Raw genomic sequence first — 27,208 nt, forward strand, 5'->3', positions numbered from 1 at the left:
CATGGCTCACCTGCTCATTCACTCTGAGTCTACTCTAATGGCATCTCCCAACAGAGGCCTTCTCTGCCCACACACCTAAAAAGATGCCTTTCCCTCCCATCCCTTCTAACATTTTATTCAGCTTTACTTTGCTCTGTAACATTTTAAATTTGTGTAACGAATATCTTCCATTACCGGAATGGGAGGGCCACGGGTACCAGGCCTCTTTGGTTCGCTGCTGAGTCATCAGCATCCAGACACACGCGGGCACGTGGATGCGTGTGAACTGAGTCAATGCTTTTTGCTTGAATGTCGTTTCAACTCCCTGCTTCCACTCTTCCCCACACACCCAGGACAGTGAACAGCTCACAACAGGAACTTGTTAAACTGATAGTGAAAATCCCAACCACTGTACCACCTACAGAATCACTACCATACCACACACTACAGACTCACTGATAGGTTTGCAAAGAGAGGCCTCAAGAGAAAAAAGGGACAAATCTTCCATCTAGAATACCCACTCCCATACTTGGGAGGAGAGTACTTTCAAAGAAACAGCACCACACTAGTTACATAATAACTGTTGTTTGGAATTCTCAGAAAGGAATGTGTAGGTCATGGCATTGTGACCTTTTTCCCAGAAGAGCAGTATCTTTTCCAGTCAAGAAAAATCTTTGTGTAAATACCTTATAAAGGGTGCAAGAATAAAAGCACATCAAGAGCCTTCTGATGCACTGGTTGTACCTTTATTAATATGACCTCGTTCACTAATAGTTCCGTGATGCAAGGTTACCATACACAGTTAATGTCTGCATTGCACATCTAAGGCTATACAGCAAAAGAACCAGAATTAGTACAAATACAAGAACTATATTTACATTCTGTATACTCAAGCTCCGAACGTCAGATCATATTTACATAATAAAACATGAAAATGAAAATCCGAAATTAATAATGTACATTGTTGCTAATGTGCTCAACTCCTTCCCTGGGGAGAGATCAGTTTGCAAAGTCTTGGTTCAAAAAGGCCACTTATGCTTCACGGGTCTTATGGTTGTGCACGAGGAGGGTGACGAGACCCAAAGTCTCGCGGGACAAATGCTTCAGAACCACCAAGTTGGGGATGACTCATAGAAGGCTGCTGGGTTCCTCAGGTGAACTGATGTCAGGATGTGCAAATGAAAAGGATGAACTTGAGACGTGAAAACAACACGCGACAGCCAGGGTTTGGCAAGAGACCAATATCAGCTAGGACTTCCTATCTGAGCACAGGCCATTTGGCTGTGACTCTGTAACATGAAATTTGTATCAACTCTGATTCCTTCCTTTAAGTGATCAGAGGCTTTCCTAAGATTTGATGGGGCTCAAATTCAAGTTTCATAAATGGCCTTTTGAACAACAGCAGCAGGGAGCCTCTCAGCCGATCAAGCCGTTTATATACTAAGGAAACCCCAGTCGATCCGTTTCTGCTGCACGGTCGCGGTCTGGCCGCACCTTGGTGAAGTGTCACAGGCCACGGGGGACAGCTGCAGCGCACAGGAGTTAGAGCCCTGTTGAAAATACATTCAGCAAACCTTCTGAGAGCAGCAGCAGGATTAGTCTCTTCTTTTTAAAGAGCAGGTTAACAATCACATTTTAAAAAGGAAACCAAAAGGGAAAAACGAAGGACCCACATCAAACAAGAAACAGACAAGCCCTGATAGAGAAGCCGAGTGGAGCTGGGATGAGAGGTGCCAAGTACCGACAGGTGCTACGAGCGCATCACCTTGCTTTTCCAGTTCAATGTGCAATTAATTACAGCTGTGTAAATATACAAATACCTTACAAAATTAAATATCCCTGTAAATTAGACAACAAGCAGCAGGCAATAAAGTCTTTGCTTTGATATATGTGCCAGGAGAAGTCATTTTTACTTTAGGTACCAAAAGATCTTGCAGTGATTTAACTGATTCCCTCATCTTAAAAGAGCTGAAAAACCCCACTGAAAGTGAGCAGTTTTGTAAGTTCGATACAGCTGAAGGGGAAAAAAGTAGTGGTTTCTTGGCAGAAATCATTTCCCTCAACTTTCCTCACATTATAAAAATGGACTGGAATTCAAGTTCCCACCCAGCTGCCAGAGGCAGCCCCTCCCTGCGCTGGTGGCCGTGCGCGGGCTGGCTGACCCCGCAGAGCCCAGCCCAGGAGCTGACCAACCCCTAGGCCGGCGCAGAGACAAGGAGGGTGTGGACGCCGGTCTGGTGGAAGCCGTGGGGCCGTCTTTTGCTCTGACAGGAGTGAGGAGGACATGGGGAGGAAGGAGACGGTTACTTTTAAATAGCACTCGTTTCTCCTTACTTTGTATAGTGTTCTTCCTTGCTTCGTTGTTATTATTCTGCTTGCTTAAAAGAGTGCATTAGGGGAAAAAGAAAACCCCAACACTACCTTAAAAAGTAGCTTCCTTAAGGATTTGAGTTCTTTCACTTTTCCTCTTCCACAAAAGCCTCATAATTCCTGCCATAAATTCCCTCTCAGAGCTTGAAAGTGGGGATGGGCCTACCTGGAAAGGGAACATCAACTCTTGCTCCAGCTTTAATCTGAAAACAGGCCCCTAGAGAAGAGGGGACCCTGCGGGGGCTGTACAGGTGAGCCATGGCCGCGGCCCCCACCACCTCACCAGGCCTTCTGACCTCAGCCTGTCACAGTATCTGACATCCCAAAGCGAAGACTTTCCCAGTCAGTTTTGTTTAAGTGAGAAGCAAAAACAGGTCATGTCAGTCTGTCACTTGATTTCTCTCTCCCTCCGCTTCCCCACCTCCTTCAGTCACAGACATGGGTCTTCCTGTCAGACTTTAACAGCAGCAGCATCCATGACCTAACTCTAAACGTTAACTTTCGAATCTCATCTTTGTTCCCTGAAATTACTTAATTTCAGCCCAGGAAGCTGTCTCTAAGCACAAACAGACCCTGGGTTTGAGTAGACACTGGAAGGGCATATTGTCCCCATTAGATAAGAAACCTCTAACTACGTTAAAGTCTCAAGTACCACTTAGGAAACAATTAACATTAGGGTTAGTGACCTATGTTTCATTTAAGGAGAGGAAGAAAGTTTAAAAATCTGCTACAGTTTTTCTTAATAATTTTTCAGGTAAGGCCATAGCCTTTGATTACTCTTCTTTCTCTTGTTCAGCTCTCCAGTGACTTCCTTTTCCTCCTCTTTGCAAAGCAATTATGAATGAAGCCAGAAGATAAGCCCCAGCAGGAAGGCGAGGCCACAGTCTGGGTGCTGACGCACACACGCCTGCCCAGCACCTGTTCTGAGGAGCGCATGGGCCCTTCCCCCTTGCTGCCCGAGGGTCAGTGCCCTCGAGACTGGGGACCTCCAGTCTCCACAAAGTGGGAGCGAGCAGACACTTTCCTGATCGCCTGAGGGATGGTGAAAGAAAGGTGTGAGCAAGGGCGGGAAAGGATGGTAGAGGACATCCCCAAGTCAACTGGAAAGGAACCGAAGTACCTGGAGTCTCCTCTCCTGTTCATTCCTGGGACACTCACTGCAGCTGGAAGAGGAAGCGCATCTTCTGCCAAGGCCTCTGGCAGCAGGTGAGCCTGTTCTGTCACAGCAGGAGGCTGTGGGCAGTGGGCTCCTCTCCCCTCCGGCAGGATTTCCACAGAGGAGACAACCAACTATGTCTGGGACCAGGGTTCAGGTGGAACTGCTTCTCTGCCCCCAGGTGTCCTTTTGCTTTCAGTGGTACGAGGCAGTCTGTTATAGTCCTGGGGTCCAAAAAGCAAAGCCTGCCACTTTCGCTTATTTATTTGTTCATGGTGGGAGACAAGTATCACTGACAGGATTTCCCACTGGACGAGGATCACTGAAAATGGCCACTGGATTCAGAGGGAGGCTTCTGAGCGTATCTTGTTGTTGTTCAGTCGCTTAGTCAGGTCTGACTCTTTGTGACCCCATGGACTGCAGCACACCAGGCTCCTCTGTTCAAGTGTATTCCTAGAGCTACGTTTCTTTGATCAAAGGGAGCTACGACCATCACCAGGTCACTACCCGTCCTTACCACAATCATGACAATGACAAAGACCATCAGGTTCATCACCAGGAAGGCAGACACACCCTCCTGGTGGGACATCTGTGCATGACATCATGGCAGGAATTCCAAACTGAGCCACCATCATTACTAATGCCCAGAATAGAACTGGGACTCAGAAGAGGCTCCCTCCCAGTGAGACAAACCACTCAAGGAGCCCTCCTGTGAGGGAAACCTCCGGACCACCACCGCCAAGGCCCCAGGGCCTGTGAGACCCACTGGCAACAGCCCTGGCTCTTCCCTTCTAACACGGTCAACAGCGGCCACTGTCCCAAATCTGCTGAAAAGTCCCTCTCTTGTCCTCTCTTCCACTATGTTAAAATTACATAGCTATGTTCTAAATAAGCCCCAACTTCAGAGAATACACCTTCCCATGTCTAAGCTCACTACAACCATTTGTTTCCCTGAATGGAAAATGCAGGGATTAGTCATGGCAAGAAGCAACAGAAAGGGGAAGGGTAAAATTTTTCCCCTCGGGTTCTAAAAAGACTAGATGTCTCCACCTTTAGTCTCTAAGCCACCCAAGAAAAGTTAAAATTATATCCCAAACAGAGAAAAGAAAGTAGTATTAAGGTGTCTTGAAAAACAGAGATATCCAAACAGCAGCACAGATGTCAGAGGTCATAATGGGGACCTATCATACAAAAGGAAGCCAAAGTACACCAAAAAATAATTTGGATCTCATTGGGGTTTTTGTGTGTGTGTGTTTGTTTTTTTCCCCACTTTTGTTAGGCCACATGCTTCTAACAAGATTCTCAGCACAGGAGAAAAGAAAAGAGTACAGAGCAATGGGGATGGGGACCAGGAGCACTAGAAAAAGTGCTGGACGAGAGGGACGAGTAGCCAAGCCACAGGATCACACACGAGTAACCGTCAAGGATCACGAAGAGAATGAGGGGAAACACTTTCTTTATCTCTCGGAAGGCGGGTGAGGGTGCTCGGCAGTCGCCTAGTACTTCGCTTGGCTTGAGCATCTGCGGGAGAGTTTTGACCTGCAGACGACAAAGGGATGAGAGGATGAGACACACACAGGGTTGGAAGCTGAGATTCAGAGGCCCCTGCCCCGTAGGTCTGCTTCTCTGTGCCCCTCCTTCATGTCTTTCATCCTCCCATCCTGCACTGCAGGCCCCATCGTTAGGCCCCTGGACAAACAGGACAGCCAACAGTCTTCCTCACTCTGGAGAGCCTGGGACAGAAGGCCCTCTCAGGGTCTGAGGTTGGATCACACAGCTGAAGACTGGGGACCATTAAGGTTCTCCTAGTCTTTCCTTTACTCAGTCCCACAGCCTCTAGCTGCAGCCCCCTTAAGAAGAACAAGTCGAAGCAAGAGATTAACTGGGTTCAAATGTAACCAGAGTCCCTGAGCCCCTCAGGACACCTGATGACCTATGCCCACACTCACACTCCTATCCTTCCTCCAACTTAAACGTGTTCATAACAAGACTTCCTTTCCTGTTTATGTGGACGTCCCTGGAACCAACTGCCAAGGAGAGAAAGGAAACACAAGAGCTTCTTACCGTATTGTGCCAGCAAGGAGAGGGTTAAAGGCGTACAACCAGTCATTCACGTCTTTGTCGTTGAGAGCCTGCAAAAGGACCCCACGGTGCTTGGTGCACACAGCAAAGGTGTTTGGTGTCTGAAAGAGACCCAGGAGAACAAGAACGTTCCTATGGATACTGAACAATGGCGACCACCAGCCACATTCAGAGGGCACACAGCCCTTCACACAGACGGTTCAGAGACACCAAACACAAAAGAGAGATTCTGCACCACATGACAGGGTTCAGAACTCAAACGGGCAGGCTGTGAACGGCAATGAACCGCGGAGAGGGCAGGACTGACCTTCACCATGGCCTGCTGGTCCTCGCTATACTCCACCTGGGCTGTGGACAGGTTAATGATGCCCCGCTCCACAGGGTCTTTGTCGCTGTTATAGATGAAGACGTAAGGGCGACGGACCACAACGAATTGTTTAGCCCAGTTGCTGGACAGGGGCTCCTTGAAATGCAGATATCCTTTCTTGGAGACCACTGAGCTGAAAGGACAGGGCAGCAGAGGTTAGTTCCTCAGAAAAATAAAGTGATCATAAGCTGAAGGCCATCAAAACAGACTGAGGCCATGTCCCTAGGTTGAAGGAAACAGGCAATGATCTATTTGGCAGGCCGTGCCAGGCGAGGGGAACAGAGATACACCTGGAGCAGAACGCAGTCCCATTCCTGCATCCCAGGTCCATCTGCATTAGACCTGAGCAGAACAGTTGGAAGTGAATTCCCGCTAACCTGTCTTCTAATACCCAGCATCTCTGTTCCATACAGTACTCACCCTGGTCTAATTTCTTCAATATCTGGAACAAGATTGAGAAATTCATTTTTCCCTGCTCGGGCCAAATAGGGCGTTTCCACAGGTGGGACAATCTGAAACTGTTCAAATTCTGGGCAGGGACTAGAGGCCCGGGAATTGGCTTCTGGGGTCCTTGAAAAGAGACAGAAGTTAGGAAGAAAGGGCGTACCAAGAGCTTCCATGAGGTCAATGCACAAAACAATGCTTCTCCCCAAACACCAGGGACCCTGCCAACACCAGGTCACCAGGTCCTCAGAGCCTGGCTAAGAAGGCAGAGCTGGCATCCAAAAGGTAATTAATCCCACATCCACTGCATGTCATCCTTCGGCAGTTATTAACAAAGGAAATTCTCACTGATGACCAGCGAGTCTCTCAGTCTCCCCTCTTGTCCGGAAGCCCTCTGAACAGAAGGCTGAGGAGTATGAACACCATTCCCTGGTATGCTCCTGCAGAGTCCCCAGGCCACACCTAGGGAACCACCTAGGGCAGGGGTTCTCAAGGTGAGGTCCCTGATCAGCAGCATCAACTTCACTTGAAAAGAGTGTTAGAGACTCAGATTCTCCAGCTCCAGCTCAGACATGTGGAATCAGAAACCCTGGATGGGGCTCAGCCACCTGGGCTCTCACAAGCCTCCCAGGTGGTGCCGATGTCTCTAAAGTCTGAGAACCACTGCCTGAAGGACCAGTGGAGCACGCAACAAATGAGAAGAACTGGGTTCCCATGTGACTGTCTGGAGCAAAGCTGCTGTGAGAGACAATTCCTGCGCTCTGTGCTATTACCTTTGTAGAGCAGCTTAGTCTAATCAATTGTATCTCACTAACTCCAAAAACCCCATTTTTCTCACACTTCATTGTTCCTCGAATTGGGATGCATCTTATAATTGATGACATGTCACACTGCAGTGACAGTGCTTTGGCTTTCTTGCACACTGTGTGTTAAGTCACTTCAGTCATGTCTGACTCTTTGAGACCCTATAGACCTCTGCCTTCCAGGCTCCTCTGTCCAAGGGGTTCTCCAGGCAAGAATACTGGAGTGGGTTGCCAAGCCCTCCTGCAAGGGATCTTCCCAACCCAGAGACTGAACCCATGTCTCTTATGTCTCCTGCACTGGCAGGTGGGTTCTTTAGCACTAGTGCCAACAGGGAAGTTTTTTTAGTGGCATATAAAAATAATGTCTTACAGTTGATGGCAGTGGAATTCAACTAAATCACCCTGTTGTGCTGTTTTCTGCAGCCCACTGGAAGCCCACTTCCAGTACTGATACAGGAAGACAGACAGCTGGATGATAACCAGGTGCGTTCGGATAGGTGAGCATAACGAATGGAGACAGGGCGGAGGAGACTGATGGCAACTGCACAGTAGTGATTTTAATGATTAAGTCTTGAGACCTAGACTTGGTCTCTATCACTCTTACCTATATATTTGGCTGTGTCATTAAAATATTTTTTCCAAAGTCATTTCAAAATATTTTTCCCTAGATGGGGCTTCCTGTGTCTGCTATGAATGGGGAGACAACCGGGGTTGTGAACTGAAGAACAAATCAAGCAAAGGGGGATGAAGAAGAGGAGTCAGTGATACGGTACAGAGATTTAGGAAGGTGTGATATTCAGAGATGGCATGAGCACCTGCCAAGCCACTGTGACATCCAGAAAAGGCTCCCACATATCTCCCAGAGCTGCCTGGGAGATGGTGCTGCCCTCGGCTGGGAGCCACTGGGCGAGCAGAAGGTCGGCGGTTCCCTTGGTTCTCTCGGTGAGGTCCGGGTACTTACTTCTGATCCAGGGAGTTGCTCCTAGCATCCACCAGAGAGGGGCAGGTAGAGGACGGAGTGAGGGTGGAACTGCTCAGACTGGACACAGAGGGGTCCCGGCCGACGGGAGAGAGGTCAGCTAGCTGGAAGAAAGCAGAGCTCGCAAGTGAGGTCCAGGGCAACACAAGGACTCCGCAGTGAGGCGCTTTGGCAGCCAGGGACCTCACGCTCACAAATCTCCTGTGTTTCAGGCCTTGCAAGGAAACAATTTCTACAAATATTTTATGGCCTACGTGTCACAACAGGAATAAAGAAATTTACAAAAGAGGCAAGGCTTGCTTTTTATATTTATAAAATATGCCTATGTTTTATACTGCTACAGCCTCCTTCATTGACAAAGACCCTGTTTATGCATGCCAAGCACTGAGAACAACAAGTACTATTCTAAGAACATGGCAGGGGCCCTGCCTTCCTAAAACTTACATTCTAAGTGGAGAAGGCAGAGAATCAACCAATCAACAAACACTTTAAGAAGTGTCAGGCAGGGATCGATGCTACAGCAAAAGAGAAACCAGGGAAGCAGGTTAAAAAGTTTCAGAGAGCTGCTGGCTTCACAGAGGATGGTTAAGGGAATTCACTTCAAGGAGGCAATATCTAAGCAGAAAGATGAAATAGTTAAGGAAGCCAATCATGGGACTATCTGGAAGATTATTCCAGACAAATGAACAGGCCGTGTACACAGACCCAAGGCAGAAAGCTTGGCGTGCTAGGGAAGAGCAGGAAACGGGATGATGATGGAAGGAGAGTGAAGCAGAAGTTCTCTCAAGTGTTCACCTCACTATCTATAGACAGCAACAAAATTTCATGCCACTAAGAAACTCAGAACTTGCTGTGCCCTGCCATATAATAACGTATCACCCTCAACAGAATATTCTTCTGCAAGGGATCCAGGGAAAAGCCAAATGTTTCCCTCTGATAACTGATTTAAGAGACAGAGAAAGAGATATGTTCATCTTTAGAAGTCAGTGTTCTGACTGAAAAACAAAATAAATAAATGCAGGAGGAGGTATGTCAGACATCCTCAGACATAACACCAGGCCCATCTCAAGCCACCGAAAAGCAGCAGAACCTGAGGACAGGAAACAGGAGCTGCTCACCTTGCAGTCACTGATGCTGCCGTGCACCTGGCTGAATTCTCGGTTGAAAGTGTGGGTGAGAAGTTGCAGGCACTAGGGAAGAGAATGAGAAGAGCAAGTTTTGATGGTTAAACAAAGCCCTGAATTAAAGCACAGAGGGAAAATAACATGCCAAGACCCACAGTGGAGCTCAGGTGCTGCTCAAATAACCTGGGAAATTAGCTAGGAATATAGCAAGGGAAGCCTTGGACCTGCCTAATAAAGATGATAATATGAGTGGATAAAAAGCCATTCTCAAAACTGCAAAAGTGAATTACTGCAAACACCACAGTTTAAAGTATTTAAGAATGCAATGGCATCTCTAATTCTCAACTTGCATTGGTACTAAAAGGTAGAGATTTCTAGATGATATATGTTCCTAAATCATCTAGATGATCATTCGATTACTGAAACAATTACAGACTCCCTCTTATTTTTATATTCCATTGTCAGCCAGTTGCCCAGACCCACATGCCTGGTGGTCATCCTAAACAAGCCCTCTGCCTGCCCCTGTGGTATCTAGTCACAAACAATGTGGATTCTACCTTCCAAACATCTCTCTCACGATTCCTCTTCATCCCACATACTCCCACCATAGTTAAAAACTCGATCATTTCTCATCTGGATTATGGAAATAGAGAATTCTTTCTGCCTCCAGTCTCCTCCCCACAAATGTAGCCTCTTTATTACTGCCAGAGCAGTCTTTCTAAAACACAAATACCCGTCTGAAGCACTCCCAGGTCACTCCCAGAGCACTCTGCATGCTCTGCTCCAGCACTCAGGCTCTTCATGACCTGGACCCTGGCCTGCTTCCCCAGCTCCATCTCCTGTCCCTCTCCTGCGCGGATTCCCTCAGACTGGCCATGCAGGACATTGCTGGCTCTCGCCTGTGTGTCCTCCCAAGGTCAGCTCATGAGTGCCCTCCTGGGCAGGCCTCTCCTCTGCCTCCCACAGCATTTCAGATCACACCTCTATTAAAAGCTGGCCACCCACTCGCCTGTAAACTTATTAAGGGTAGAAATTAAGTCTTCTTTACTCCTATATTCACCGTGTCAGCACCTGAATCAGAGGCCTTGAATCAGAGGCCCTCAAAGAAAGATGAAAATGCAAAAGAGAAAACAGAAAGACCAGCTCACAGAGCCTCAGGGGGAAGTGCTCAGCAGAGACAGAGAGTCCCACCTTAGTAGCCAGCTCTTTCTCTCGGTCCACCAGGCTTTCAATGTCTGCTGAGTCGTAGCCACTGCTCTCGCTGGGTGTGATGGCACTTTCAAAGGTGGTGGTTGAGATTTGAGAGGAGATGCTGGTGGAGGTGCTGAGGGTCCCACTGCTGAGGCTGGGGGACACCGAGTCACTCAGGGATTTGGGGATGCTGTCACCCAGTCTGTCGCGGAGCAGCAGAAAGTGGCGGGTTTTCTCCACCTAAGAACAACAACAGTACAGCCTCAGCAAATGCAAGCTCATCAAGGTCTTAATAAGCAAAGTATTATATCATGCCTCCACTGTGAAGGAAAACTGCCAAGCCCTGGTCATAGGCAGCAGCTGAGCATAAGAGGATATTTGGGGCATCTCACCCAAGAGTTTGCCTGTGCCTGCCTCCCCTCCAGTACCTCGTGCAGGAGCTCCAGCTTCTCCAACTCCCACTGGTGCTCTAGGATGAGGCTGTCTCCCCGGGGCCGCCAGCCAGCCAAGTTCTCCTCCCCCCGCACGTATGCCACTGAGGTATCCAAGATTTTCCTTCTCCTCCGCTGCATGCCTGAGATAAGAGGAAACCACTTTTTTTTCTTCCCCACAGAAAAACCCAAGTCTAATTTTAGCGCAAAAAGAATGAATAATTCATACATATGGCACACTAGGACAGTTGTGTCTCAAGATACATGGGGTATTATAATAAAAATGTATACCTTTTGTGCCAAAGCAACTGTCTAAACTTCTTTTAAAACAGAGTTTTACATTCTTAGATAATTATGAAGCTGGTAATGCAACTTGAGAAAATGCTAGATGTTGTGTTAAGTGGAAACACAGAGATTAAATAGTCTGCACACTATTGGTTCAAATATATAAAAATACACTCAGAGGAAAAAAGTGGGAAAGGACTATATGCACCTCCCTCATGTTTCATGGCTCAGTCAAGATGGTAGGTGACCAACTGGTTCTGCCTCCATTATTTCCCGTTAATTTTTTAAAATGTTTTACTGGTTTCAGAAGTTCGTGACATTGTACAGGAGACAGGGATCAAGAAAAAGAAAAAGAAATGCAAAAAAGCAAGACGGCTGTCTGAGGAGGCCTTACAAATAGCTGTGAAAAGAAGAAAAGTGAAAAGCAAAGCAGAAAAGGAAAGATATTCCCATTTGAATGCAGAGTTCCAAAGAATAGCAAGGAGACATAAGAAAGCCTTCCTCAGAGATCAATGCAAAGAAATAGAGGAAAACAATACAATGGGAAAGACTAGAGATCTCTTCCGGAGAAGGCAATGGCACCCCATCCAGTACTCTTGCCTGGAAAATCCCATGGACGGAGGAGCCTGGTAGACTGCAGTACATGGGGTCGCGAAGAGTCGAACACAACTGAGCGACTTCACTTTCAATTTTCACTTTCATGCATCAGAGAAGAAAATGGCAACCCATTCCAGTGCTCTTGCCTGGAGAATCCCAGGGATGGGGGAGCCTGGTGGGCTGCCGTCTATGGGGTTGCACAGAGTCGGACACGACTGAACTGACTTAGAAGCAGCAGCAGAGATCTCTTCAAGAAAATTAGAGATACCAAGGGAACATTTCATCCAAACCTGGGCTCAATAAAGGACAGAAATGGTAGGGACCTAACAGAAGAAGATATTAAGAAGAGGTGGCAAGAAAACACAGAACTGTACAAAAAAGATCTTCACGACCCAGTTACTCACTATGGTGTGATCACTCACCTAGAGGCAGACATCCTGGAATGTGAAGTCAAGTGGGCCTTAGGAAGCATCACTACGAACAAAGCTAGTGGAGGTGATGGAATTCCAGTTGAGCTATTTCAAATCCTAAAAGATGATGCTGTGAAAGTGCTGCACTCAATATGTCAACAAATTTGGAAAACTCAGCAGTGGCCACAGGACTGGAAAAGGTCAGTTTTCATTCCAATCCCAGAGAAAGGCAATGTCAAAGAATGCTCAAACTATTGCACAATTGCACTCGTCTCACACACTAGTAAAGTAATGCTCAAAATTCTCCAAGCCAGGCTTCAGCAATACGTGAACCGTGAACTTCCTGATGTTCAAGCTGGTTTTAGAAAAGGCAGAGGAACTGGAGATCAAATTGCCAACATCTGGTGGATCATCGAAAAAGCAAGAGAGTTTCAGAAAAACATCTATTTCTGCTTTATTGACTATGCCAAAGCTTTTGACTGTGTAGATCACAATAAACTGTGGAAAATTCTGAAAGAGATGGGAATACCACACCACGTGACCTGCCTCTTGAGAAATCTGTATGCAGGTCAGGGAGCAACAGTTAGAACTGGACATGGAACAACAGACTGGTTCCAAACAGGAAAAGGAGTACGTCAAGGCTGTATACTGTCACCCTGCCTATTTAACTTGTATGCAGAGTACATCATGAGAAAGTGCTGGGCTGGAGGAAGCACAAGCTGGAATCAAGATTGCCGGGAGAAATATCAATAACCTCAGATATGCAGATGACACCACCCTTATGGCAGAAAGTGAGGAAGAACTAAAGAGCCTCTTGATGAAAGTGAAAGAGGAGAGTGAAAAAAGTTGGCTTAAAGCTCAACATTCAGAAAACTAAGATCATGGCATCTGGTCCCATCACTTCATGGGAAATAGATGGGGAAACAGTGGAAACAGTGGCTGATTTTATTTTTCTGGGCTCCAAAATCGATGTGAATGGTGACTGCAGCCATGAAATTAAAAGACGCTTGCTCCTTGGAAGGAAAGTTATGACCAGCCTAGACAGCATATTAAAAAGCAGAGACATTATATTACTTTGCCAACAGAGGTCCGTCTAGTCAAGGCTATGGTTTTTCCAGTGGTCATGTATGGAAGTGAGAGTTGGACTATAAAGAAAGCTGAGCACTGAAGAATTATCGCTTTTGAACTGTGGTGTTGGAGAAGACTCTTGAGAGTCCCTTGGACTGCAAGCAGATCCAACCAGTCCATCCTAAAAGAGACCAGTCCTGAGTGTTCATTGGAGGGACTGATGTTGAAGGTGAAACTCCAATACTTTGGCCATCTGATGTGGAGAGCTGACTCACTGGAAAAGGCCCTGATGCTGGGAAAGATTGAGGGCAGGAGAAGGGGACGACAGAGGATGAGATGGTTGGATGGCATCACCGCCACAATGGACATGAGTTTGGGTAGGCTCTGCAAGCTGGTGATGGACAGGGAAGCCTGGCGTGCTGCAGTTCATGGGGTTGCAAAGAGTTGGACACGACTAAGTGACTGGACTGAACTGAACTGGTTTCAAATTTAAAAGACATGAAAGTGAAGTGAAAGTGAAAGGCGCTTGGTCTTGTCCAACTCTTTGCGACCCTGTGGACTGTATAGTCCATGGAATTTTCCAGGCAAGAATACCGGAGTGTGTAGCCTTTCCCTTCTCCAGGGGATCTTCTCAACCCAGGGATCAAACCCAGGTCTCCCACATTGCAGGTGGATTCTTTACCAGCTGAGCCACAAGAGATGCCTAAGAATCCTGGAGTGGGTAGCCTATTCCTTCTCCAGTGGATGTTCCCCACCCAGGAATCAAACTGGGGTCTCCCACATTATAGTTGGATTTTTTTACCAACTGAGCTCTCAGGGAAGCCCTTAAAAGTCATGAACTTACGTTAATTTAAAAATTTCTGAAGGAATTCTCTAGACACTGTAATTAGCTGCTATGGGAGTTAGATTCATACTCAGAATCTTCCTTTTATCTCCATTCTTACATGTGGGCCTCAGTCTCTTTTCCACATATTTTCTCCAAAATGATTCAAACTTACACTAAATGTTTTGAAAAACCCATACTTCTGTCCCTGTTCCAGTTTCACAAACATGGAAACACAGAGGGCTGTTTAAGGCCACCACAATGGAGGAATAACAGCTTTCCACAGAGACATAAAAAGGGACACAGAACAAGCTCAGCTTAATATTAATCATTTGTCTTTCCATAGCATAGGAAGTTCAAATTCTAGTTTGACGGTACCTGTAAAGTCACACTGTCAAGTTATCTTTGGGGCTAAGGGAGGAAGGGAAATGGTTCTGAAGTTTTCCAAACCAAATTCACTGTAATACATTTAATTTTTTTTGTGAGGGGGTGGGGAGGGGGTTCATGACTCAGGGCTTGTAGGATCTTAGTTCCTTGACCAGGGACTGAACCTGGGGCCATGGCAGTGAATGCACTGAGTCCTAACCACTGGATCACCAGGGAATTCTCATAATATGCTTGAATTTGTTATACTGATAATATTCCACAGCCTAGTAACAATCTGTTCTATACAGTTTTTATAACTGTATAGCATGTCATAAAGCAAACAGTGTCGTAACTCAGAAAATGGTAACTCCTACCATCACCACCAAAGTGGCTTGTAAAATATAACTGGTGTCTCAAAAATGTATATCCATCCTGCATGGGTGGGATAAACTTTTGATATAGTGTACTGCAGTCAAATGCAAAGGTAACTCTCCCTTCCCTGATCCACAGAGCTTACCTGGACTTCCTGTGTCTGCCATTTTGCATAAACTGAGTTCATAAATTCCAGTGACTCGATTGCTATGTAAATTAAAACAAATAAACAATTAACTTCAAACAGCACAAAAACAGGAAGAATCTCAATTCTCTCTGCTTAAAACATTGTCTCCTGTGCTGGAACTGCAACCCACCCTCAGATGTCTGCAAAATTATAGACATCTCTCATCAGTCGCTGTTCTTCTCCTATTCTGAACTTAGGAAAAAACTGAATGACAAACTGGAAAATGTATAATACAAATGCGAAAATTGAATTTTGCCTTTTCTTACAAGAAAGAAGAGATGAAGGGGTAAAGGTCTGAGTAGAATGAAAATGATAAACACCAGCTTCTAGGGAATGTGGTTAGGAAGGGGACTGAAACTTCTACTGCATTAGTAACCATTTTTAAGCTCAGTGGTGATGCACAGGTAGTCACTGTATTATTCTCAATGTAAATTTATGTATCTAAAACAGAAATAAATCTTAAGAATAAGAACGTCCCAACAGTAAGCTGTTAGAAATAATAATAATGACATTTAAAACAACACTCAGTCCCTACAAAACTGTTGGAAAAGTGTTCACAATGGAACATGCCTTCCTTCCTTTACTACTCATCCATCTATTAATATTTTACTAAATGCCAACATCTACCTCACTGCACTCCAGGTGTCAGCTACCAAATGGTTTATAGGCTGAGAACCCTGAGACTGCTCATTTGTATGGGGCCCACCAACCCGAGGCGACATTTCCAAAGCTTACGAGTCCGGTGACTTCGAATAGCCACTGCCAAAGAGGCTGCGCAGCGAGCGTGGCGGTGAGATCTTGGCGTCCCGGGAGTAGAAGACCATGCACACGTCCTTGGTGATGACGGCGGGCTGGATGCAGTGATCCAGCTGAAAGCAGACGGAACAGCTGTGACCACAGTCTGGGCACCATGGCATTGGAAAGCTGGTCCCAGACGTGGTGGGTGGAGGACTTCAGCTCTACCAACAATTTATTTCAACAGCAAATCAGACAATACGTGTAAGGTCAGGCAGTATTCCTTGTAGGTGCTTTACTTTTCTCAAAATTTTTTCAAATTTTTTCAATTTTTTTCTGTAGGCAATGGCTGATACTTATTATTTGTCATATGCCCAGCACTGTTTGCCCTAAATCCCTTTTTGTGACCTCTCAGCAACCTTCTTAGGTAAATGCTATTAATACTATCATTACCCTTGTTCAAGAGATGAGGAAATTGAAGCACAGAGGAGAAATTACTCGTCCAAGGACAGGAGGGCAATTAAGTGATAGCACAGGGAACCTAAACTCAGACAGGCTAGATCTAGCATCTGCGATGTTAGCCACTACTAGGCTCCATCCACAACTTCTAAAAACAAGAGGCTGTTTTCTTAAAATTAAGCATTCTCTGATGGATGGGGACTAGGCTACTAAAACTGAGAATAAAATAGAAGTTATGCGACTTTTTGGTTAACTGGAGACTGGGAACAGAACCTAACGTAACCAGAGTAGTCAGCAAAGTATAATATAATAAGTAACTTAAGGATGAGCTGGGAAGATGAGCTGGGACAAAGGAAGACACAATCAGTCACATCGTTCCTCCCCATTTCCTTGTTGTAACCTGCCCACTGTGCAGGGCTGGCAGGTCACGGTAACTCAAGTTGCGGGTTCTCTCACCTCCAGGTAGGCCGACAGGGTCATGTAGATCTTTTCCCCGTAGGGTGTCACTCGGTTCAGAAGGAGGGAATTATGGAGGGAACTATCCCAGACGGCCTCGAAACGATAGAAGGTCCTATGGTCGAAAAGGCAAGAGGGGTCACCTAAAGCTGCAGGTACCTCAGCGTAGGTACTGCCACAGTCGGAAACGCTGTAGAGCCCTGAAGTCATCTTAGCCAGGTAATGCCACAATCAGAAATGCTGCAGAACCCACAGTGACCCACAGTTCTAACTTCCCAAACTCTGTCAGTAGAGTAGAACCTTCATCTCCTGGGAGAAAAAGGTCAGCCTCCAGCCTCTTTTCTCCCTGCCTATAAACATCAACATAGTGAGATCAATCAAAAGAATTAAGATGAAAAGCAGAAATGAGTATGGACAGAAACTAAAATAAGAAAGACTAAGTGAGCTCCTCCGTGAGTCAGTGACCAGGGCAGGAAACAGAGGATCAATCGTTTGAAGCGGCCTTCTTCATGTGTCAGTTCCATCCTGGTGAACCTCAGAAACATCACACACACATCTAGGAGGACTGATGAGAGAGACAGCATAGAGAAACTTGTTTTAAATAAAATATGAGGTTATCTTTAGCTGACATTTCAGTAAAAGAAAATGATTTTAGTACCAGAGCTAGCCAACTACTATTTATCAGTTTTCCAAAAATCCCCATAAGAATCTAACATTCAAATAACAACTATAAAAAAAAAATAACAACTATAAGTTTGATTATTTAATAAACACCCATAAACTGATTTTGTAAACTGTCCTAATACCTTTCTTTTTTCCTCCCAGTAAAAACACCATAGCCCCTACCTGGCATTAAACCTTCTGGTTCAGCAGGTCTTACCTGAAACACCATCCTGAGTTCAACAGCAGAGTCAGAGATCACCTCCCAACTCAATCCCCGAGAGAACTGTCAGGGAAAACACCTTGTCCACCCCTGAAGAGTGGGCTGTCCAGCACCACGCTCTTTGGACATATAACACACCTCACCTGATACAAACTGGAGTTTGTGCACTTTATTCCCTGCTCAGTACATTCCACCTTGCTCCTTACCAAATGGTAATCTCACTGCAGCTGTCTTTTCTAGATGTTGGCAAATAGTTGGCATATCTTCTCTCTAAACACACCTCTGTGCTTGTTTCTCCAGAAATAATAAAAGAAAACAATACTTCTAAATGAATTCCATAATCACACCTCATCCTGAGTGCTAGTGTTTGAAGCCTGATGATTACATCTTGTAGCTGCTTCTAGAAGTACAGTTGTAAGTCATACTGAAGTACAGTTGACCCTTGTACAACAGGGGGTAGGGGGCTGACCCTCCATGCTCTTAAAAATCCGTGTATAGGACTTCCCTGGTGGTCCGGTAGTTGAGAATCTGCCTGTCAACACAGGAGACATGGGTTCCAGCCCTGGTTTGGGAAGATCCCACATGCTGCAGGGCACCACAACTACTGAGCCCAAGTGCCTACAGTCCGTGCTCCACAAGAGAAGCCACTGCGGTGAGAAGCACGAATCGCAACAAAGAGTAGCCCCTGTTCACCCAAACTGAGAAAGTCTGCGTAGCAATGAAGATCCAGAATAGCCAAAAAAGAGAAAAAAATCTACGTACAACTTGCCAACCATGGATCATGGAGTGCTGTGGTACCTACTACTGAAAAAAATCGACACATAAGTGGACCCACACAGTTCAAGCCCATGTTGTTCCAGGGTCATCAGCTGTACATGATACTCTTGCAAACATCTAGCTCTTAAGGTAGTGCATAAGGGGTCAAGAAAATTCCCTACACAGATACCAAAGGAACAGAGAGACAGCAAGACAAAGATGGACGAAGCAACCAAGGGATCCAAACAGCAACCACGGAGGATGACACAAGGCCCTCCCCTGCCCCTGGGCTCACCAGAGAGCCCTTTATGCACCCACAGAGCCCTGTTTTGATTGAATCTAAATTTTAGCTTGGTTTAAATTTTAGCTTCTGACGTTGGGTGGTGGAATCCATTACTTCAGAGGAGCCACCTGAGGGCTCTGTCCTTGAGACGGCTCTTTTATTGCATCCCAGTGTCTGCCAAGGGACCTGAAATGGGGCCTACCTGTGGCCCTGCAGTCTGGGCCCGCCTGTGCTGAGGTCAAGTAAAGCCCCTTCGTAGGGTGATGGCGTGTGTTACCCTGGAGACCCTGGACAGTTCCTAGTCCTGCTGCCTGGACCTGTGACTCATTAAGAAATGAACCAGAACTTGCGCTTCCTGGGGCCAGGATTTATGGTTCATGATTCCCTCTCAAATGAGACAAGTGTCCTGAATGAGTGTGCAAAAGCCTCTTCACATTCCTATTGTCTGGTTTTCATTTAACCTAAAGAAGAAATTTCTCTGATAGAAACTTGGCTAACATAGAAAAATTCTTACATCACTAAAATCTCCCTGTATTGGGATGGGGAGAAAAAGGTGGGGTTTTTTTGTTTTTCGGTTTGATTTGTTTGGTGCTTGGGAGTTACGGTTGCACATTTTTTTCCAAAATACTCACCAAGGGTGGCAGTTCTTGAGAAGAGGTCATACAAACTACAACCAAGATGCGTGAGTAATGTCCACGGACTCAAGCGAGCAAGAGAACTGGCAGTTAGAAACTGGGCTGAGTCCTAAAGCATGCTGTCTTGCATGGCTCTAAGGTGGTCAGGAAATAACCCCAGGTTGGTTTCTCAAGGTATTCGAAACAAAAGCAGTGTGTGTTTATGTGCTGTGTGGGTGTTTGTATATATGCATCTTAAACATTTAGCCTATACCGTTATGTGTCACTTCCTTCATTTTTCTTTCCTCAATCAGATGAAGAGAGAGATGGGAGGAAATTTCTTTTACTACCAAACTAGAAATAAATGAGACAAGTAGTCCTGACAGGACAAAGAAAAGTGTTTAAAAATAAAAAATATTTCTCACAGACTCAGCTACCCAAATAACTGAACTGGTCTCTGATACTACACAGGACAAAACAAAGAAAAAGGTAAACAATCACAAAAGCCTGAGATTCCATATGAAATGAGGGCAGTAACATTCTACTTTGCAATGTGGAAGGGAAAACTTGACACGGCATAAGAATAAAATGAGCAGGTTTACTAAATGGAACGACAGAATAATTATGAACTCTACAGATTACTCAAGAACCTACAAGTGAAACTACACATGCATTAGAAAAACCCAGGGCACAATGGTGCAGAGTGAGGTCTTGCTCTATTCCTAGGTGGGTGCAAGTTTACATAGGGGAAAACTACTAAATTACAATAGCAGTCAAAGCAACATAAGACATAAAGCATTCTGATAAAACAGAATCTTTATGTGCAAAAAAGCAAACAGAAAATACCTAGGAATATCCTTATCAAGAAAGAGCCTGCAAAAACATAGAAAAAACTTTCATTAGTACAGCAAAAGTCAAAAAAATAAAAAAAGGAAAAAAGGGAGAGAGAGAGGAGAGAAAAAAACAGATATAAAACACAAATTTGCTGACAAGCAAAGTGAATTCAAGTGGACAATTAACAGCGAATTTCATGGGACACAGTTTGATAAACGGCTAACAATGGCAACGTCCCTCTCCTGAGACGTTGTGTTAAGGAAATGCTGGACGTGGAAGGGAGACAGTTTTGATTACCTTCCCTTTAGGAGGTGATTTACTATTGGAAATGGTAGGAAGTTGCTGTGGAGTTATGAGAAAACCAAACCAATTAGGTAAGAGAAATGTAGGACCGGGAAGAAAAGGAGCAATGTCTTGTCAGCTGCATTCCACTATCAATGGATCACAAGTGCCCTCTAATCATGTATACTTAATACACCCAACTGGAGCTCTCTAAGTTCAACTTTAAACACTAAACCTTTAGGCAGAAAGAACAAAAGCTCTCTTAACCAAACTCCATTTAGCCACTCACCATATGAACTTATGGTCTTCACAACCCTAGAATGTAAAGACTGACATCCATTTCTCACTGAGCATTATTCTAAAATAAAGAGGTACCTTATAGGGCCAGTGGAGAAGGAGATGGCAACCCACTTTAGTACTCTTGCCTAGAGAAACCCCCAGTCCGTGGGGTCACCAAGAGTTGGACATGACTGAAGCGACTTAGTATACATGCATAGGCCCAGACAATTTGCTCCAAAGAGCTGAGTTTTGTGCTTCTCAAGTATCAGTAGTATTTGGTCCCAAACCTGTCTATGCAGTTGTGTTTGTTATTACAATGATCTAATTTAATTAAATATTAGATAAATCACTGAAACATAACAGCAATAAGAATGTTTGTTTAGTGTGAAACAAAACTAAGTGTGAAAACTAAACTGAATGTCTTTAAAAGACTTGATAATGGTGAGTTGTTTAAAAAAAACAGCTGTTCAATTAAGTTTGGGTGAGATGAATGTGAAAGAAAGAGGGAAATAAAATTTTGGTGATACATGATAAAAAGTTTAAAGGATTTTGCACTTATATTTTCTTCATAAGTTTCTAGTTCCACCAAACTGAAAATTATAGATGATAAATTATGGGTGTGGCTTTGTCACAAAGACAGTCAGAAGTCTAATAAATGAGCCTACAATTAAAGAAAAGGCCTTGGCCCTACAGCAAGAGCTTGACAAATTTATGTACATTTAAATACTTTAAAACACTGTATCTTTAAAATACTGTATCTTTTTATTATTCTTGACTTTAGCAACTTTTTATTTTTTAAATATAAATTAATTTAATTGGAGGTTAATTACTTTACAATATTGTATTGGTTTTGCCATACATCAACATGAATCCGCCACAGGTATACACGTGTTCCCCATCCTGAACCCCCGCTCTCTTCCCTCCCCATACCATCCCTCTGGGTCATCTCAGTGCACCAGCCCCAAGCATCCAGTATCATGCATCAAACCTGGACTGGTGATTCGTTTCATATATGATATTATACATGTTTCAATGCTATTCTCCCAAATCATCCCACCCTCGCCCTCTCCCTCAGAGTCCAAAAGACTGTTCTATACATCTGTGTCTCTTTTGCTGTCTCGCATACAGGGTTATCGTTACCATCTTTCTAAATTCCATATATATGCATTAGTATGCTGTATTGGTGTTTTTCTTTCTGGCTTACTTCACTCTGTAAAATAGGCTCCAGTTTCATCCACCTCATTAGAACGGATTCAAATGTATTCTTTTTATTTATTTATTTTTTTAATTTTATTTTTTTTTTATTAAATTTTAAAATCTTTAATTCTTACATGTGTTCCCAAACATGAAACCCCCTCCCACCTCCCTCCCCATAACATCTCTGTGGGTCATCCCCATGCACCAGCCCCAAGCATGCTGTATCCTGCGTCAGACATAGACTGGCGATTCAATTCTTACATGATAGTATACATGATAGAATGCCATTCTCCCAAATCATCCCGCCCTCTCCCTCTCTCTCTGAGTCCAAAAGTCCGTTATACACAGCTGTGTCTTTTTTCCTGTCTTGCATACAGGGTCGTCATTGCCATCTTTCTAAATTCCATATATATGTGTTAGTATACTGTATTGGTGTTTTTCTTTCTGGCTTACTTCACTCTGTATAATCGGCTCCAGTTTCATCCATCTCATCAGAACTGATTCAAATGAATTCTTTTTAATGGCTGAGTAATACTCCATTGTGTACATGTACCAAAGCTTTCTTATCCATTCATCTGCTGATGGACATCTAGGTTGTTTCCATGTCCTGGCTATTATAAACAGTGCTGCGATGAACATTGGGGTACATGTGTCTCTTTCAATTCTGGTTTCCTCGGTGTGTATACCCAGCAGTGGGATTGCTGGGTCATAAGGTAGTTCTATTTGCAATTTTTTAAGGAATCTCCACACTGTTCTCCATAGTGGCTGTACTAGTTTGCATTCCCACCAACAGTGTAGGAGGGTTCCCTTTTCTCCACACCCTCTCCAGCATTTATTGCTTGCAGATTTTTGGATCGCAGCCATTCTGACTGGTGTGAAGTGGTACCTCATTGTGGTTTTGATTTGCATTTCTCTGATAATGAATGATGTTGAGCATCTTTTCATGTGTTTGTTAGCCATCCGTATGTCTTCTTTGGAGAAATGTCTATTTAGTTCTTTGGCCCATTTTTTGATTGGGTCGTTTATTTTTCTGGAATTGAGCTGCATAAGTTGCTTGTATATTTTTGAGATTAGTTGTTTGTCAGTTGCTTCATTTGCTATTATTTTCTCCCATTCAGAAGGCTGTCTTTTCACCTTGCGTATATTTTCCTTTGTTGTGCAGAAACAAATGTATTCTTTTTAAAGGCTGAGTAATATTCCATTGTGTATATGTACCACAGCTTTCTTATCCATTCATCTGCTGATGGACATCTAGGTTGCTTCCATGTCCTGGCTATTATAAACAGTGCTGCGATGAACACTGGGATACATGTGTCTCTTTCAATTCTGGTTTCCTCGGTGTGTATGCCCAGCAGTGGGATTGCTGGGTCATAAGGCAGTTCTATTTCCAGTTTTTTAAGGAATCTCCATAGGACTGGAAAAGGTCAGTTTTCATTCCAATTCCAAAGAAAGGCAATGCCAAAGAATGCTCAAACTACCACACAACTGCACTCATCTCACATGCTAGTAAAGTAATGCTCAAAATTCTCCAAGCCAGGTTTCAGCAATACATGAACCATGAACTCCCTGACGTTCAAGCTGGTTTTAGAAAAGGCAGAGGAACCAGAGATCAAATTGCCAACATCCGCTGGATCATGGGAAAAGCAAGAGAGTTTCAGGAAAACATCTATTTCTGCTTTATTGACTATGCCAAAGCCTTTGACTGTGTGGATCACAATAAACTGTGGAAAATTCTGAAAGAGATGGGAATACCACACCACCTGACCTGCCTCTTGAGAAACCTATATGCAGGTCAGGAAGCAACAGTTAGACCTGGACATGGAACAACAGACTGGTTCCAAACAGGAAAAGGAGTACGTCAAGGCTCTATATTGTCACCCTGCTTATTTAACTTCTATGCAGAGTACATCATGAGAAACGCTGGACTGGAAGAAACACAAGCTGGAATCAAGATTGGCGGGAGAAATATCAATAACCTCAGATATGCGGATGACACCACCCTTATGGGAGAAAGTGAAGAGGAGCTAAAAAGCCTCTTGATGAAAGTGAAAGAGGAGAGTGAAAAAGTTGGCTTAAAGCTCAACATTCAGAAAACGAAGATCATGGCATCCGGTCCCATCACTTCATGGCAAATAGATGGGGAAACAGTGGAAACAGTGTCAGACTTTATTTTGGGGGGCTCCAAAATCACTGCAGATGGTGACTGCAGCCATGAAATTAAAAGACACTTACTCCTTGGAAGAAAAGTTATGGCCAACCTAGATAGTATATTCAAAAGCAGAGACATTACTCTGCCGACTAAGGTCCGTCTAGTCAAGGCTATGGTTTTTCCTGTGGTCATGTATGGATGTGAGAGTTTGACTGTGAAGGCTGAGCGCTGAAGAATTGATGCTTTTGAACTGTGGTGTTGGAGAAGACGCTTGAGAGTCCCTTGGACTGCAAGGAGATCCAACCAATCCATTCTAAAGGAGATCAACCCTGGGATTTCTTTGGAAGGAATGATGCTAAAGCTGAAACTCCAGTCTTTGGCCACCTCATGCGAGGAGTTGACTCATTGGAAAAGACTCTGATGCTGGGAGGGATTGGGGGCAGGAGGAGAAGGGGACGACCGAGAATGAGATGGCTGGATGGCATCATGGACTTGATGGACGTGAGTCTGAGTGAACTCCGGGAGATGGTGATGAACAGGGAGGCCTGGCGTGCTGCAATTCATGGGGTTGCAAAGAGTCGGACATGACTGAGCGACTGAACTGAACTGGACTGAAGGAATCTCCACACTGTTCTCCACAGTGGCTGTACTAGTTTGCATTCCCACCAACAGTGTAGGAGGGTTCCCTTTTCTCCACACCCTCTCCAGCATTTATTTATTGCTTGTAGACTTTTGGATTGCAGCCAATCTGACTGGCATGAAATGGTACCTCACTGTGGTTTTGATTTGCATTTCTCTGATAATGAGTGATGTTGAGCATCTTTTCATGTGTCTGTTAGTCACCTGTATGTCTTCTTTGGAGAAATGTCTATTTAGTTCTTTGTCCATTTTTTGATTGGGTCATTTATTTTTCTAGAATTGAGCTGCAGGAGTTGCTTGTATATTTTTGAGATTAGTTGTTTGTCAGTTGCTTCATTTGCTATTATTTTCTCCCATTCTGAAGGCTGTCTTTTCACCTTGCTTAAGTTTCCTTTGTTGTGCAGAAGCTTTTAAGTTTACTTAGGTCCCATTTGTTTATTTTTGCTTTTATTTCCAATATTCTGGGAGGTGGGTCATAGAGGATGCTGCTGTGATGTATGTTGGAGAGTGTTTTGCCTATGTTCTCCTCTAGGAGTTTTATAGTTTCTGGTCTTACATTTGGATCTTTAATCCATTTTGAGTTTATTTTTGTGTATGGTGTTAGAAAGTGTTCTAGGTTCATTCTTTTACAAGTGGTTGACCAGTTTTCCCAGCACCACTTGTTAAAGAGATTGTCTTGAATCCATTGTATATTCTTGCCTCCTTTGTCAAAGATAAGGTGTCCATAGGTGCATGGATTTATCTCTGGGCTTTCTATTTTGTTCCATTGATCTATATTTCTATCTTTGTGCCAGTACCATACTGTCTTGATGACTGTGGCCTTAGAGCCTGAAGTCAGGCAGGTTGACTCCTCCAGTTCCATTCTTCTTTCTCAAGATTGCTTTGGCTATTTGAGGTTTTTTGTATTTCCATACAAATTGTGAAATTATTTGTTCTAGCTCTTTGAAAAATACCGTTGGTAGCTTGATAGGGATTGCATTGAATCTCTAAATTGCTTTGGGTAGTATACTCATTTTCACTATACTGATTCTTCCAATCCATGAACATGGTATATTTCTCCATCTATTAGTGTCTGCTTTGATTTCTTTCACCAGTGTTTTCTAGTTTTCTGTATATAGGTCTTTAGTTTCTTTAGGTAGATATATTCCTAAGTATTTTATTCTTTTCATTGCAATGGTGAATGGAATTGTTTCCTTCATTTCTTTTTCTATTTTCTCATTATTAGTGTATAGGAATGCAAGAGATTTCTGTGTGTTGATTTTATATCCTGTAACTTTACTATATTCATTGATTAGCTCTAGTAATTTTCTGGTGGAGTCTTTAGGGTTTTCTATATAGAGGATCATGTCATCTGCAAACAGTGAGAGTTTTACTTCTTCTTTTCCAATTTGGATTCCTTTTATTTCTTTTTCTGCTCTGATTGCTGTGGCCAAAACTTCCAAAACTATGTTGAATAGTAATGGTGAAAGTGGGCACACTTGTCTTGTTCCTGACTTTAGGGGAAATGCTTTCAATTTTTCACCACTGAGGATAATGTTTGCTGTGGGTTTGTCATAGATAGCTTTTATTATGTTGAGGTATGTTCCTTCTATTCCTGCTTTCTGGAGGGCTTTTTTTTAAATCATAAACAGATGTTGAATTTTGTCAAAGGCTTTCTCTGCATCTATTGAGATAATCATATGGCTTTTATTTCTCAATTTGTTAATGTGGTGTATTACATTGATTGATTTGTGGATATTGAAGAATCCTTGCATTCCTGGGATAAAGCCCATTTGGTCATGGTGTATGATTTTTTAATGTGTTGTTGGATTCTGATTGCTAGAATTTTGTTAAGGATTTTTGCATCTATGTTCATCAGTGATATTGGCCTGTAGTTTTCTTTTTTTGTGGCATCTTTGTCAGGTTTTGGTATTAGGGTGATGGTGGCCTCATAGAATAAGTTTGGAAGTTTACCTTCCTCTGCAATTTTCTGGAAGAGTTTGAGTAGGATAGGTGTTAGTTAGCTCTTGTCTAAAGTTTTGGTAGAATTCAGCTGTGAAGCCGTCTGGACCTAGGCTTTCGTTTGCTGGAAGATTTCTGATTACAGTTTCAATTTCCATGCTTGTGGTGGGTCTGTTAAGATTTTCCATTTCTTCTTGGTTCAGTTTTGGAAAGTTGTACTTTTCTAAGATTCTTAACTTCAGCAACTTTTTTGATTAATTAACTCTAAGCTTCTATTGGGAAAGATAAGTTGGTTCTTTTTTTTTTTTTTTTTAATACAAAGCAAGAGATTTTATTGGGAAGGGGCACCAGGGTGGGCAGCAGCAGGGTAAGGAAACCCAGGAGGACTGCTCTGCCACACGGCTCACAGTCTCGGGTTTTAGGGTGATGGGGTTAGTTTCCAGGTTGTCTCTGGCCAGTCATTCTGACTCCAGGTCCCTGCTGGTGGTGGTGATGCCAAGCAGGGCCCTGTGGTGCTCTTGGAATGAAGGCCTTTTTATCCCCCATTACTTGTAGGCTAGATTCCAACCTCCACGACTTTCTCTGAGTTCCAAAGGGCAGAACAATTGCTGAACAAAGGAGAAGCCAAGGTAAGTTGCTTCAAACAAAGTAAAATTAATCTTCTACA

At 44.0% G+C, this 27,208-nt stretch overlaps 1 protein-coding gene across 1 annotated transcript in view; it reads right to left on the reverse strand.

The window, feature by feature from the left end:
* Window positions 1-767: 767 nt before the first annotated feature.
* The window catches only part of KIF1B (kinesin family member 1B), a 142,133-nt gene continuing 115,692 nt past the window's right edge, over window positions 768-27,208 (reverse strand). The window contains exons 38-48 of the mRNA XM_068986130.1: window positions 16,685-16,799; window positions 15,770-15,903; window positions 14,993-15,054; window positions 10,924-11,069; window positions 10,496-10,735; window positions 9,299-9,370; window positions 8,163-8,284; window positions 6,375-6,524; window positions 5,895-6,087; window positions 5,570-5,688; window positions 768-5,044 (exon numbers count right to left, since the gene is read on the reverse strand). Of these exons, the coding sequence (XP_068842231.1) occupies window positions 5,002-5,044; window positions 5,570-5,688; window positions 5,895-6,087; window positions 6,375-6,524; window positions 8,163-8,284; window positions 9,299-9,370; window positions 10,496-10,735; window positions 10,924-11,069; window positions 14,993-15,054; window positions 15,770-15,903; window positions 16,685-16,799 (1,396 nt within the window). The 3' untranslated portion in view covers window positions 768-5,001. The remainder of the gene's footprint in view (window positions 5,045-5,569; window positions 5,689-5,894; window positions 6,088-6,374; window positions 6,525-8,162; window positions 8,285-9,298; window positions 9,371-10,495; window positions 10,736-10,923; window positions 11,070-14,992; window positions 15,055-15,769; window positions 15,904-16,684; window positions 16,800-27,208) is intronic.

The sequence above is a fragment of the Capricornis sumatraensis genome, chromosome 14, assembly GCF_032405125.1.
Source record: "Capricornis sumatraensis isolate serow.1 chromosome 14, serow.2, whole genome shotgun sequence".
Lineage (NCBI taxonomy): Eukaryota > Metazoa > Chordata > Mammalia > Artiodactyla > Bovidae > Capricornis > Capricornis sumatraensis.